General features: G+C 56.1%; 1 protein-coding gene across 1 annotated transcript in view; it reads right to left on the reverse strand.

Annotated features, from left to right (window-relative positions):
- PLCG2 (phospholipase C gamma 2) overlaps positions 1–14,344 on the reverse strand; it is a 141,838-nt gene that overhangs the window by 24,093 nt on the left and 103,401 nt on the right. The window contains exons 24-30 of the mRNA XM_082712007.1: positions 13,037–13,103; positions 11,821–11,978; positions 8,279–8,381; positions 6,825–7,034; positions 4,852–4,997; positions 3,997–4,111; positions 2,980–3,147 (exon numbers count right to left, since the gene is read on the reverse strand). Coding sequence (XP_082568133.1) covers positions 2,980–3,147; positions 3,997–4,111; positions 4,852–4,997; positions 6,825–7,034; positions 8,279–8,381; positions 11,821–11,978; positions 13,037–13,103 — 967 coding nt within the window. The remainder of the gene's footprint in view (positions 1–2,979; positions 3,148–3,996; positions 4,112–4,851; positions 4,998–6,824; positions 7,035–8,278; positions 8,382–11,820; positions 11,979–13,036; positions 13,104–14,344) is intronic.

Here is a 14,344-nt window from a genome sequence, read left to right on the forward strand (position 1 = left end):
ACTGACAGTTTGGGTATAAAACTCTCAGGTCAGACCTCTCCCGGGAGGATTTTGAGGACATGGTGTTCTGTGAATAGTGAAGTTTTCTTCTCCCTTTCTTTTTTGTTTTTTTAAAAGATTTTATTTATTTATTCGGCAGATCACAAGTAGGCAGAGAGGCAGGCAGAGAGAGAGGCGGAAGCAGGCTCGCTGCTGAGCAGAGAGCCCGATGTGGGGCTCGATCCCAGGACCCTGGGATCATGACCTGAGCCAAAGGCCGAGGCTTTAACCCACTGAGCCACCCAGGCGCCCCTTCTCTCTCTTCTCCCCTTCTAGGTGATGCGATTTGTCTTGGCTTGTCTGCTGGTCTGGTTGTTTGGCCTGAAATTCTGCATCTGTAAGAGCTGGTCTGGGGACCCTGGGAAGGAAGTCTGGGTGTTGAGTGACTGTTGGAATGTACTAGCCTGGACTCGGGAAGGCTGTGAAGGAGCCCGCATACTCCAATGACGGGGAAGTGCCCTTTTGCTTAGAACCGACAGGCAGCATGTGCCCCCAGATTTGGAGAAGTGCGCCCCATCCCGAGACGCCTCCTTCCAATGGCCAGCTCTCATTTCCTGAGCTGTCTTCATGCATCCTGGGGTGAGGGCAGAGAGGTGTTTCCCAGTTCACCCGAAACAGTTTGGTTCTTTTTTTGTTGTTGGTTTGGGTTGTGTCATAGACACAAAGGAAACAGAGACGTCTTTTGAAGTGTGCTCCGTATTTGGTTTATCAGAGTAGCAAAGGCCTTCAGGGTAGGAAGAACGTGGAGTGTGCAGTGAGACATTCCCGGGTCTGCAGCCCAGCTCTGGTCCTGCAGGTGGGTGACCCTGAGCAAGATAATTAACATCTCTAGGCCCCAAAGCGCTGGTGTTTAAAAGGCAGAGATGATAAAACCCCTTTCTCAGGACTGCTGCAAGGATTAAAGAGTTGAAGGCGCAAAACGCAGTAAACGATGTTTTCCTTCCTTTCTGAGCTCCATCTGGCTCAGAAGCTTAAGTGCGTCCCTAATGGCCGTGGGCAGAGTTTGTGAGTTCAGAAGGCTCCCGACGCCTTGTGCGAAAAGGGGTTGTTACGGGCCTTCCCTGAATATGGATGTGCCAGGCCTCGCTGGGAATTGCACAGGAGCAAGACAAGGTCCTTACCGACCATTCTCCCAGCGGGGCAAAGGTCACCTGTTTCATCATCCATGTCCTATGGCTCTTTTAAAAAATTACAAAGATTTTATTGATTTGAGAGAGAGGCGGAGGAGAGGGAGAAGCAGGCTCCTTGCTGAGCGGGGAGCCCAACGCATGGCCCTATCCCAAGACCCCGGGATCATGACCTGAGCCGAAGGCAGCCATTTAGCCAACTGAGCCCCCCAGGCGCCCCTGTTCTTTGTATTTTAAATCTTCAAGCTAAGTGCTAACATTTTCTAGATTAATGGCCACAATTCAGCGGGTAAAGTACGGGCAGGAGCATCAACTCTGACCTCCCTCTCCAAGGCATTAGGGGCAACTACAAAGCTCACACCCCTTCTCCTTCCAGAGGACACGGTCACGAGGTCCTGACAGCACGGCAGGGGGGTTCCGGGGGACGCTGAGAACACAGTTACCAGAGAAGGAAATCTCTCCCAGGCTCACTGTCTGCTTTGTCAAAGCGCACATTACAGAACTGCAGCTTCACCGCTGGCTTTAAAGTAGCTGCCTGAGGGGGCCAGGTCCGCAAGAGGGGTTGCCCGATAGCAGATTCCAGGGACTCCCATGTGCGTCCTGTGCGAGAACATGACGAAGACGGCTGTCTCCAAAATTCTCTACTCCTTCACTTCGGAATTTGTTTCCTGGATGGTAAGATGAGCAGCTGAGCTCAGTCCTCTCCAGGTGCCCGCTGAGGCGCTGAGGAAGCCTGCCCCTGCCTGTCCCCCAACCCAGGCAGAGCCAAGTACCCAGGGACAGGGCCAGGGACCTGCACTTTCTAGGCCCAGGGTTAGCTGGGCAGGTGCTGGAGATGATCAGCTTTCGGACACTAAGGAAGGCAGAGGGTTGGGAATATCAGCTATTGTTTCAAGTTTAGAACAAAGGAAACAGGACACGAGATTTCCAAACACCACCAAGAAAAAAAGACTATCTGGGTATATAAATCACTAAAATGAGGGATCTGTGTCTCTCGAAAAATGATCCTTGGGGAACAGTGACCTCATGAGGACTCCCAAAGGATCTATGATCTCGTGGCTCTGTCCCGCAGAAATGCTAAGGAAGGGGGAAAAGGGAATTGGGCATCGAGCGAGGGCCTGTTTGTCAAAGGTGACACCATCCAGCAGGAGAGTAAAAGCGAAGAAACCAGACGAGGTAAGGACAGTGCCGTTCACAAAGCACATCCAGCTCACGCATCTCATGTTCCCTCCCTGGGAGGGTCTTTCTGCACCGGGGGGATGGGACACAGTTTCTTTGTTTTTCGGGTTGTTAAAGATTGTGCATGTTTGCAATGCCAGAGCGAGCACGAGTAGGGGCAGAGGGAGAAGCAGAGTCCCGCAGAGCAGGGAACCCAACATGCGGCTTGATCCCGGCCCCGGAGATCATGACCTGAGCAAAGGCAGACGCTTAACCGATTTAACGATTAACAGTTTATCAATGGTTCCAATTTTATGGAACAGGAAGGGGAAGGTCTGCGGGTGCGGGAAGCGGCAGATGGGAGACTGCGCCTCCCAGCTGTGTGGGGCCCTTCCTTCCCTCCCGGGGCACAGAGCCGGCCCGGCGGGCGTGGGGGGTCAGAGGCCTGACTGCGCAGGGCACAGCCTCCCCTCCCTTCCCTGGTCCGGTCCATACTCGTGGGGACAACTTGACATGATCAGCTGCCTGAGCCACCCAGTCCCTTTTGCAACAATGTCATAAACACCAGAATGCTGCTTCATTCTTTCTAAAGCCAGCAGCACACACCTCAAGTCCTGCTAAGCCCAGACCGCACCTCTTAATTAAAATGACTTACCCGATTTGATTCCTTTGATGGGGTAAGTGGCGTGGGCAAGGAAGTTGGGATCACTGAACATATCTTCCTCGTAGACGACAAAACGCAGAAACGCCAGGTTGGGGTCATAAATTTCAAAGGTCACTTTCTCCTGTGTTGGAGCCCAAATCGGGCTGAGGCCATTGTCATCTGGAAGGAGACAGAGGCTCAGCACAGGCTCCACTGGTCCTGACCCCTCCTGGTTAAACCACCTCTTTTGTCCCCCGGCCTTGTTGAATGTCCTTAGCAGCCCTATAAATAGGCATCAAGGCCAAAATCTAAGAATAGTTATTTTTCCAGGAGCAAGCCTAGTAAAGCGGCTGTCCGAGTTCTGGTCCTTAGTAAGCAGAGAAGAGGGACCACACCCCTTGCTGCCGCTTCCCTCTGGGCAGGGGTAGGAGGGCAGGGAACAGGGAGATCAGAGTGGGGAGCTGCAGCGCTCCTCTGGACAAGGAAGAGAGGCTGGCTCTCTGAAAAGGGGGAACGGATGTGGGTTCTGGAGTAAACGGGGTGAACCATCCTCTTGGAGCAAGGGCAGCTGCAGGCCTGGCCCACCCCCGGGGAAATGTCAGTTTAGCTGGTACATGTGTGATTTGTTGCTCGGGCTGCCTCTTACCGGGGACAGTGATCCCAGGCCTTAAAACACTGACCGTTTCTTCCTGGCTTCAGGGTCTCCCATCCCTTGAAGGATAGAATCGCCCAGGTTGGACCCACGCCTGTGGGCCAGCCACACTGTCTGTGTCTCTGCGTCTTAGCCTTGGGCGCAGTAGATAAAGCGGGCGGGGCCCAAAAAGGCTCACCCTCCGTCGCCCCAGCTTCCTAGCACAGGGGTTTGGTCCAGGACTCCCACCACGACTGGCTGGGTGTCTGTCCAACTAATCGTGGGGTCCTGTGTTTTCCCCCCCCGCCACCAACCCCAAGCTGGACAGTAGCAGAGGGATGAAGGAAAAGCCATGGGCAATAAAAGTACATCAAATCCCCCCCCAGGATGCAACTTACTCACAACTGTTGTCTTAAACTTGTTGTTGTCATACTCAGCTCCACAAATTTCCACCTCCACAAAGGGACACGCAATACTTCGTCCAAGTTTGGGGAGATGGCGAGCCCCGAGAACCTAGGACACCAAAGGTCAGTACTGGAAGTCCTCCTGAGCAGAGAGCTTAGTCTCAGTGCCAGAGTCAGACCAGAGGAGGTCCGAGGCAGCCTGACGTCGCTCAGCAGGGGCCACCCCACTGCTTCCCTCTCCTGGATGGGGAAACAGGGCTGGAGAAGCCAGGATAGGAACGCTCATGCCATCAAAGAGACCTCCCCGAGCACAGACATGCACACCTCCCCCCTCCCCCCCACCACCACCCTAGAACCTCCAGAGACCGCCCAGGAAAGGACAGAGGAGAAAGTGGTATTTTTTTAAAAAAGACTTTTCATGACCCATGCTGAATTTTTCTTTTCCTTCCTTAATCATATGAGAAATGCAATTCTGATCTCTCTCTTGCATACTTTCCAAAAGAGGAAAAAACCAAAACTCTTACAAAGAGGCAACATGTTCTCAGGAAGTTGGATGCATTTTCATCCGTTGTCACCCACTAAACCTGGCTGCTATGGGGAGACACTCTCTCCTTTGTGAAGACCAAATGGCCATTTCTCGTGTTGATTTCCCTCCTCTAGCCAGAGGCTGATGTCCCTGAGACCCTGCTGAACCCAGCAAGACCTGAAACCCTACCTCTCCCCTCACACAGGGAGGTGACCAAGTCTCCCTGGGACCTGGGGTGCCCTGAAATTCAGATCTGAAACAGTGACTGGACGTCGATGGTTTCAGCAGGCTGACCGGCGTTACGGGCTGGAGGCCTGAGTTACCTTGACCGACAGGGTCATCAAGATCTTTCTCTGGTTCTCGGGAGGCATCGGGTCGTACTGCTCGGACCTCATGCTCTCGGGCTGGAGGACGTAGCCCGTGCGACCATTGAGTGAGAACAAGGCGTGGTTCATCTGCATGTACTTATCTGGGAAGGAAAGGAAACCTGGTGAGGAAAGGGAGCCTCCTAGGCAGGCCGTGCTGGGGGGGTGGGGGTGGGCAGGGGTGGGGGTGATTTACACCTGTTTACAAAAATAAGTTTCAGGCAGTCGTTAAATTAGGAGTTTCAAAGAAAAAAAAAAAATCCCAACTGGTGAACACCATTCTAAATGTGACACTAAAACCTACTCAATGCTCAAAATTTCTTACATTTTTTTTTTCCTGAGAGTTAATTTTAAAATTTCAGTTAAGATAGGCTGCACATGAGAAAGTCAATTATCATATGGTTTCACTTACTTGTGGAGCATAAAGAAGAACACGGAGGATATTAAGAGAAGGAAAGGAAAAGTGAATTGGGGGAAACCGGAGGGGGAGACAAACCATGAGAGACTGTGGACTCTGAAACAAACTGAGGGTTTTGGAGGGGAGCGGGTGGGGGTGGTGAGCCAGGTCAGGTGGTGGGTACTCAGGAGGGCACGGATTACACGGAGCCCTGGGTGTGGTGCATAAACAATGAATCTTGGAACACTGAAAAAGAGACTGCATGTACACACACACACACACACACAATCATTTTAGCTCCAGTGACAGGAAGGAGCAACACACGAAAGCGATCTGATAATGTTGCTATAAATGACTTCACCCCATTAACGAGATGAGGTAAAAAGCATGAACAGTTTGCAGGAAAGAAAACGCTTTCTTTTCTTTCTTTTTTTTTTTTTTAAAGATTTTATTTATTTATTGGACAGAGAGATCACAAGTAAGCAGAGAGGCAGGCAGAGAGAGAGGAGGAAGCAGGCTCCCTGCTGAGCAGAGAGCCCGATGTGGGGCTCGATCCCAGGACCCTGGGATCATGACCTGAGCCGAAGGCAGAGGCTTAACCCACTGAGCCACCCAGGCGCCCCGAAAACGCTTTCTAAGTACACAGAAAACCGGCTCACTTGACTCCTAGTAAGGTGTACCATTGTGACATCGATTTGTACCTGTCGCAGGCACAAAGATCAAAAAGGTTGACTATGTTGGTGAAGTCACACGGGAAGGGTGTATTCGAACACTTGCCGGCTTCGCATTCCCTCCCACGGTCTCTCCGGAGGCCCTCACCTCCAGTGAGGCCGCAGAGCTCAGGCACGGCGGGGTGCAGGTGTTAGTGGGCCTCCTCAGGAAAGCTGGCCCAAGTGCCAATGTGGTAGGACCTAGCCGGCACTGAGCTCTCGGTCCCGCCGCTGGACTCCCCCATCTGTGAAGCCGTGCTCACGTAAGCTTACAGAGGGCAGGGCCGTCCTTAAGAGCAAATGAGGGAAGTGCCTCGGCGGGGGAGACCTGTTAAACAGGGTAGGGTTCCACTCAACTGAATCTTCCACAGGCATTAAAACAATATAAAGGAGACTACTGATGAGATTCGTCAACCAAAGAGCCCAGTGCTGTGATCTGTGCTACCACTGGTATGAAAATGTTTTGCACATTGGCTTTTCTCGGCAGTGAGCACCTCTGAGAGTCTAAGTGTGAAGCCCTCAAAGGAGGAGAGGCCAGGAGAAGAGCTCCCTGAGGATGGCCACTGAACACCTGGATCCAGCTATGCCTGAAGCTTGCTGCTAACTCCTGGACTTTCATTCCACGAGCTTAAGTGTTTCCTTTCTCCCTTCAGCCACCCTACTCCGTCAGCTGCCATCAAAGAGCCTGCCAAATACAAAAGCCCAGTGTCCCACCATCATTCCATTCAATGGCTGGGCCCGACACTGGCGTGCTGGGTGAGCCCTGATAGATTCTGGGACAGGGGACTGGGCCTGGAGTGACGCCACCATCAGGGCTCCTTTACCTGGAGTCTGGAAATTGAGAGCCACCATCTGGGAGCCGCACAGCCAGAGGCGAAAGGGGTCGTAGTTGGAGGAGTCCACCCTCTGTCCCTTGGGGTAAACTCGAGTCAGGCCTTTCTGGTTGTACTTCAGGAGGTCGACGGGTTTCTGCCTGACGACACTGTCCGCCTTCGTCTCCACAAAGGAGCGGATTTCTCGGAAGTCGGGGTTTTCTGCGCATAAGAGAGGGAGTCACCGTTTATTCTGTCTGCTGCTCTGTCGTGATGTTTGCTGCGCCAGCTGAATGCGCAGGTGGAAGCAGAAACCAGGCACCTCGGAGCCGAGATGGCCTGGGGTGAGATGCTCTTACCCTCACCGGTATTGCTCGGGGCTCTTGCCTGCCAAGGATCCCCACATGCTCACAGCCTTGTGGTCTGGGACTCATGTCATTTACTTCTTGTTTAAAATCACCACCAGCCTTGTGCCCGAAAACACGAGTGGTACAGTTACAGAAGGGGACACGGTGGCCGATGGCCACAGGAATCAGAAGGAGGAGAGCTTAGGATCTGGCTTCCTCCTCCCAGATACTGTGCAGAAGACAAGTGCACCAGGACCCACGGGGGAGGGAGAGTCTGCTGCCTAGAGGCAGGGGTGGGGTCCGAGGGGGTGCCAAGGTACAGGACTGTGCAGCTGTGGCTGCCCACCCCTGACCACGCTGAGTCCGGCTCTGAGCTCCGCCACAGGGACCAAGGGACCCACCGCCCCGTGACCGGTAACTAGGCTTCAGTGCTGTTTCTCTGGCCCTCCATCCTGGAATCACAGAGGCTTCAGACCAAACAAAGAGGGAGGAAAAGAACAGGATCTTATTAGGGCCAAGAACTGACTCCTGTGGAGATGGGAAAAGATTCCTTTTTTAATCCTCCTATGGCAAGCTCCATGGCCCCAGAAGCCCTCCAGGTCCTGATTCCTGGAGCCTGGGACTGTGACTTATGTGGCAAAGGGACTTTGCAGATGGGATGACATTAAGGACTCTGAAAGGGGGAGATTATCTGGGCCCTAAACGTAGGGCCTGTGGATAAGAGAAGTGGAGGGAGACGTGACCACAAGACACAGGCAGAGACCAGAAAAGGCAAGGCACGGACTCTCCCCTTGAACCCCTGGCTGGAGCAGGACCCTGCCAGCACCTGGACTTCAGCCCAGTGACCCTGAAGTTGGAGGCCTGGCCTCCAGGGCTGCAAGCAAGCAAAGGGGTGGTGGTAGCTTTCCCCACCGGGCTTGCTGTGGTCGCATGGAGCAGTCGGGGGATGCTAACATGCCTCCGGGAAGTTCTCCTCCTGTCCCCTCGCCCTGAGGACAAAGTCCACTGAGAGCCCTGGAGGCGGAGCTGGAGCCTCTCTCTTTGCCCTGGGACAGCACCTGACTCCAAAGGAAAGCAGGGTTGGCAGGGAAGGGCAGGGCAGAGCCGGGGGTGCCGTACCGAGATTGTCCTTGGCCTTGCTGGTTGGCTTGCAGTAGACGACCAGGTCTGAGAGCTCGATGGCGATGGACTGGTTCTTCTCCCAGTACTTCATGCTGTTCTCCTGTGGAGCCGGCCCCCAGCGTCAGCCCTGAGGCTGGCTCCATTTCCCTCCCCAGAACCCCCCGCCCCGTCCCCTTTCTGCCTCCTGCAGGCTCGGGTCCTTTCCTGTGCTCTACGCCTCCGCTCCTGTCTTCTGAATTTCCTCTGTTGTTTCTGCCCAGAACTGGGGTCGAGCTGGATCCCTGGGCATGGTTCCCAGGAGGGGGGGGAGGGTCCCTGTTGTCAGCACCCCACTTTCCTCGACCCTCTGCTCTCGGGCTCCTGCCACATCCCTTCCCCGAAAGTCACACGGTTAGAGCTGTCCGAGACCTCCCGTCCTTGTCGGCGCTGCATCTCCTTGTCTGAACCCCCTTGTCCCTGCACAGAGCCTCGCGACAAAGCCTCCCCAGGAGCCTAGTGTGGAGGACACACTATCCATTCGATCCCCATCTGTGCACGGATGAGTGCCTGCTTCACCCCAAACCACACACCTTTCTCAGATCTCCCCAAATTCTGCTTCTGCCCCACTGGCAAAGGGGGAAGCCTGAGCAGTAATGATGTGCAGCTGCTACCCTTCACCGGTCCTGGGGCTTCTTAGTCTCAGGCCTCACGCGCTACATGCTATGTGCATGATGGATACGACGGAGGGTGGCCCCCACCTCCCCTGAGTGGTAGAATTTGTGTCCATTTTGCAAAGGAATTGCAGCACACAAAGCTGAGCAGCGTATCCATGCTCCACAGCAGGCCAGGGACGAGAAGAGAGGCTTTTGCACCAGGTCTCACCCTCGTTAGCACCTTGCTTTAGCCCTTACACATCATCTCCCAGAGAAGATTTTTCTAAAATGCCACTGAGTTCACGTCCTAGGTCCCTTTGAACCACAGCACTGACCTCCTGCTTCTCACCCTGTACCCCCCTCACCACCCCAATCATGGTTCCTCTGCCAGTCCAGAAGCTCACTCCTGCTTCTGGGTTCTACCCCAATCACGCCTCTTCCAGGAAGCCTTCCCAGTTAACTCCAGCCAGGATAAGGAAAGGAATTGTGCTCTGCACCACTCATGCCTAGCGCCGTCCTCACAGAGCCCTGTGTGGGGAGCAAGTGTTCCGGGCACAGCTGATTTGGTGAGCGAGACTTCCTACCACCTGGTTAGGACAGCAGGAAATGGAATCAGACCGGGGCTCAAACGCTGGCCCTCTGGGCACATTGTATAATCTGTGCCTCAGTTTCCACAACTAGGAAATGAGGCTAACTGGAAGACTCCCCTTCTAGGGCCTCCAAGCTGTAAGCAGGAAGCCCTGTGCACCCCACCAGATATGTGGAAGGCCACAGAGGGCAGCCCCTCGGGTGGCCCCACACGTGCCCCCGCTAAGGAGAGCAGAGCTGCAGGAGACGAGGGTGGTGGGAATTGTCCCAGCAAGGCTGAGTTGTGGAAAGTTGGTCTCACTAAGCACAGAGCTATAAGCCATAGGGTGTCCCTTTTATTCCCCCTCAACCTCAGCAGAAAGCAATGAAAGACCTCTCACTTCTTCCAAACTGTGTAACAATTACTCTCCAGACCCGTTAGGTTAGACCCAACAGGCGGTCTCAGAATTTGAAGTCACAACCCACTGCACTGGCCAGGCTTTGGAAACTAAGCCCTCCTGGAAACTCAGAGGGGCGAACAGATCTTAGTGCGTGGACTTTTGTCTTCCACGGTCAAGTCACAGAGCCCTGAGCAGGAGGTCGCTGGTAAGGCCCTGGCCAGGAGCCGGCAGTGAGCTCAGCGTTCATCCTGTGACTTTCCCCAGGACTTGTGCCGGGGGTCGGCGGACGGCTGTTTTCTGAACCTTCACACGGAATCAGCATCAACAGAAGTAAGAACCAGTGGAGGAGGAGCGTAGATCAAAAGCAGAGAACGGACTGCGAAGGACCAGGCTGCGTTTCAGAGCCCTTCCTGCGGGGGTGGGGAGCCTTCGGGTCTCCAATAAGAACAGCAGAGAGCACCAGGTTGCACCCCTTCTCCTGGGGAGCCCCACATACCCGCCTCGGCCTCAGGGTACTGGGGATGGAGAACATGCGCTACCGGGAACAGCGGCCAAGGGCTCTCTCATTAGTGTTTTCGCCGCTCTCAGCCGGGGCGGGGGTCCCAGAACCACAAACACGAGAACACACTCGGGAGGGTCCTGTCCCGTGCTGGCTGACGGTGCCCTCCAGATCAGGGTGACAGTGGTTCAGCCAGCAAAGAGAACGGACCTAGAAGGCGGGGGGCACCGATCTCTCAAATGCAGCCCAGGACGTGGTGCGCCCACCCCTCCCCACAGCAGAGGCCCAGGAGAACAGAGAGGCTCCCCCCCAGCAGCAGCACACACAGCCACGCTGGCCACACGCTCAGGGAACATCCCACGTGTCTGGTGGGGGTGGGAGAAGCCTTGGGAAGAACGTAAGGCCTCGGAACAGAGTCGGCTACAGGGCCCAGAAGGTGCCATCAGCCCAGCCCCCCGGAAACTGCCTTCTCAAGTAGATGACCATATTCCAGGGTGCAGAAAAGAGGGGCAGGGGGCTTCTGGGACCATAGACTGGCCAAGATGTGAGGGCCCCTGCCTCGAGGGAAGGAAAGAACAGGTGGATGACCCTCCCAGGACCCCAGAGGAGGGAGACTCATCAACGGTGACCAGGGGGCCGAGGCACCCACGAGATCCCGAGGAAGCTTAGAAATCAGTCCTTTGGGTCAAGATCTGCCATAGAAGCAGCAGGGCATGTGGCAAACCCACAAGAAAGCTCAGGTGGCACCTTGCTCCCTCGTCCCAGATACAGTACCACGGGCCCGGGTCGTCCTGGAGGGACAGAGATGGCCCCCGAGCCCTGCTGTGTCAGGCCCAGGGCCTGGCTCCTTCCGCGCGTCATCTCACTTCCCCGCCCTGGATCCTGTGGCGTAGGAATCAGGTTCACTTTACAGACAAGACAACGGAGGCCCAGAGACACGTGGGGACGGGCCCAGGGTCCAGCGCGGCCGTTCTGACCCAGCTCTGCGCCCTTCTCAAAACCCCTCCGGCCTCACGCCAGCGCTCCAGTTAGGATGAACCTGCAAACACCCCTTCCTATTGGAAGCGGAAGGCCCCCCCCACAGGACACATTCGTGGAAGGACAGAACGGGTCCAGTACGAGGTCCCCCTGCAGCTCCCAAATGGGGAGCTCGGGCCATGCTGGCTACGGAGACGCAGGCCGCTCTGAACGAGGCAGCCAAGAACACGTCCCGTGTGAGGAACACAGTACTCCGTGACAGACACGCAGGGTCAGAGGCTCCAAACATCCGGGATCCCTCCACCCACCCTAGCCCTGGCCTCCCCGGGGACCGCCAGGGTCCCTTTCGGCTCCGCGACGACTGGCGCACCTGTGGCCCAGCCCGCGTCTTCCCGGGCCGCCCTCGGCCCCAGCACCCCTGCCCCCGCCGCCCCCCCAGGGGGAGCCCGGCCAAGTGTCTACCTTGGTGTCCATCTTCCACGTGATCTCTCGGATACTCTGAAACCACTCGAAGAGCTCCTCCACCTTGTCCGTGGCGAACTCCACCGGCGGGTCGCCTTGCTTCTTGGGCTCCAGGATGAACACGAACTGCTTCTGGTTCTTCCCGTGGGGCGCTTTCACTTGGGGAAAGAGCGCGGCGGCAGTCCTGAGCAGCCGGCGCGGGAAGGCCGGACCTCACGCCGCCCACGCCGCCTGGTGCACGAACCCAGCCAAAGGGCGGCTGCTACGGCCCCAGCCCGCAGTGAGCGGCGCGTCTGCGCCGGGGCCGGCGGGGTCCGGCCTCTCCCCTCCATCACAGCCCGAGAGCTGCCGCGGGCCGAGTCCTGTCCTCTGAGAAGCAAAGTCTGCTGCCTGCCCCCCGCCCCCGTGAGTGGGACCTCGCTCGGAAATAGGATCTTTGCAGATGTCCTTACGGATCTTGAGGAGATCCTTCTGGATTTGGGATTGCGCAGTCCAAGAGCTAGTGTCCTTACCAGAGAAAGGAGAGAGAAATTTGAGACACAGACACAGGAAAGATGGCCCCGAAGACAGAGGCAGACAGTGGAGCGTTGGAGCCACAAGCCCAGGAGCGCCAAGGATCGCCAGCGGCCACCAGAAGCTAGGAGGCAGGCAGGCAATAGATGCTCTCTGCAGAGAAAGTATTTTCTAGAAAGAAAATGCCAGGGGAGGAGGAATTATGTGCTCAGTCATATCGGGGCGACCTGTCTGAGCTCTTGCAGGCCGGGAACATTGTAAGCAGACGGCACATACTGGATCGCACTGGACCTCCTTCATTACCTTTCGGGGGGTGCTACTCATTTTATACTCATGTTATAGGATGGGGACGGGCTCATGGAGGCAAAGTCACACCGCTAGTAGTGGCAAAGCAGAGGCTCAAATCAGACGTGGCTCTGAGCACTGACTCCATAACCCCGGAGCCGAGGGCTGTGCTCTGCAGACGCGGTGTGGACGCGCTAAGTGCAGTGCAGGTGAAGGCCTGAACCCAAATAGCCCGGCCCCCTTCGTCTCATAACAGCCATGGGACCTGGTCCCTGAGGGGCTGGCTTTCCTCCTCGTCTGCTAACTGGAACACAGGCTCGGTGTCCTGCGCCGACGGGCGGGCGGGGCGGCAGCCCCCTCCCTGCCGGGCCCTGGGGCTGCGGGCAGGAATCCACGCTCCGCCCACGAGTGCACCTACCCACGTTATAGGTGTTGAGATCCAATATTCCCCGACAGAGAGACCCTAAGGGATTGTCCTCAATAATCTGTGAAGAAACAAGACATAACTCACGTTAGTCTGAACAGGAATAATAAAAAGACAGCCAGTTTTCCAAAGCATGCCGTTTCGCAGAGCCCCTGCCTGTGCAACGGTCTAAAACACATTTTCGCTACAAGACGCATCTGTGGGGCCCGCACTCGACAAGGACGCGTGCTGCTGACGGGGACCCCGCGGCCGGCAGGACCCAGAAGGTTCAGCGGTTCCTCTTCCAGTCTGTGCACACGAGCCTGGTGAATTCCAGAAAAGGGTTGCCAACGCTCCCACGGATCTCGTTTCCAAACCCAGCCCGACCCTTCTTCTGACATTACCATGAAAGGGAGCCAGCTAGCCTCCTAAAGGCCAGCTCCAAAACATTCTGCGGCTCCGCACGTCCTAGGGCTGCGATGCCCATGCTCTGGGATCTGCATTAAGCCTTCCCAGGCCCTGGCCGGCCTCAGCTGCACCTGCCACTGAGTGTTCGGGGCACAGGGTCCGGCTGTGACACACAAGAGCTTGGTCTCTGGACAGCTGGCAGAACCGTACCTGCCCATTGCTGGTCCTACCTCCACCCCGCACCCACCCACCAGGATAATGCTGACCCGGGCAGGGCAGAGTTGGGGCAGGTGAAGGGTCTCATCCCTGCCTTAGGCCCGACCTGCTGAACACAGCCACGTGCCCAGAGCCACACCTTTGCTGTGGCTGTCCTTCCCGGCCAGAATTCCCTTCTGCCAGCCTCGCTATTGATCTCTAACTTGACTTCTAAGACTCCAGTGTCCACTACTCCATGCAGGCTTCCAGGATTGCCCCAAGTCCCTTAGGAAATTCCCTGGGCACGGAAAGGCCTCCGAGACCTCGTTACAGAGAGTCCCTCCTGGGTGCAGGGCGGTCACCTCCCCGCAGAGGCTCTCTGCTCTGGGCAAGAGGAGGGGAGGGAACAGAAACCACGTTGGCAATGTCACCAGCAGGGCCAACCTCCTTGCTCACACCAAGCACGTCCGGAGTGTCTGGCAGCCACAGTAAACGTGTTCCATTTGCAAGCTGCTTGAGGCAAGGGACCAGTTCCCTGTTTGGCCATTTTCACTCCGGAGGGAATTCTCCTGCCTACGCCAAGCCTTCCAGCCCAGCACAACCTGATTAAAACATGACGGGCTTGTCACCGTGACTTTCGCCCACGACTGGGGGGGACAATCCCAAGTTCCCTGTCACTCTGGCGTCCCTGTTCCGCTGCTCCACGGGGACCACACGGCA

The sequence above is a fragment of the Mustela nivalis genome (genome assembly GCF_964662115.1).
Source record: "Mustela nivalis genome assembly, chromosome: 18".
Lineage (NCBI taxonomy): Eukaryota > Metazoa > Chordata > Mammalia > Carnivora > Mustelidae > Mustela > Mustela nivalis.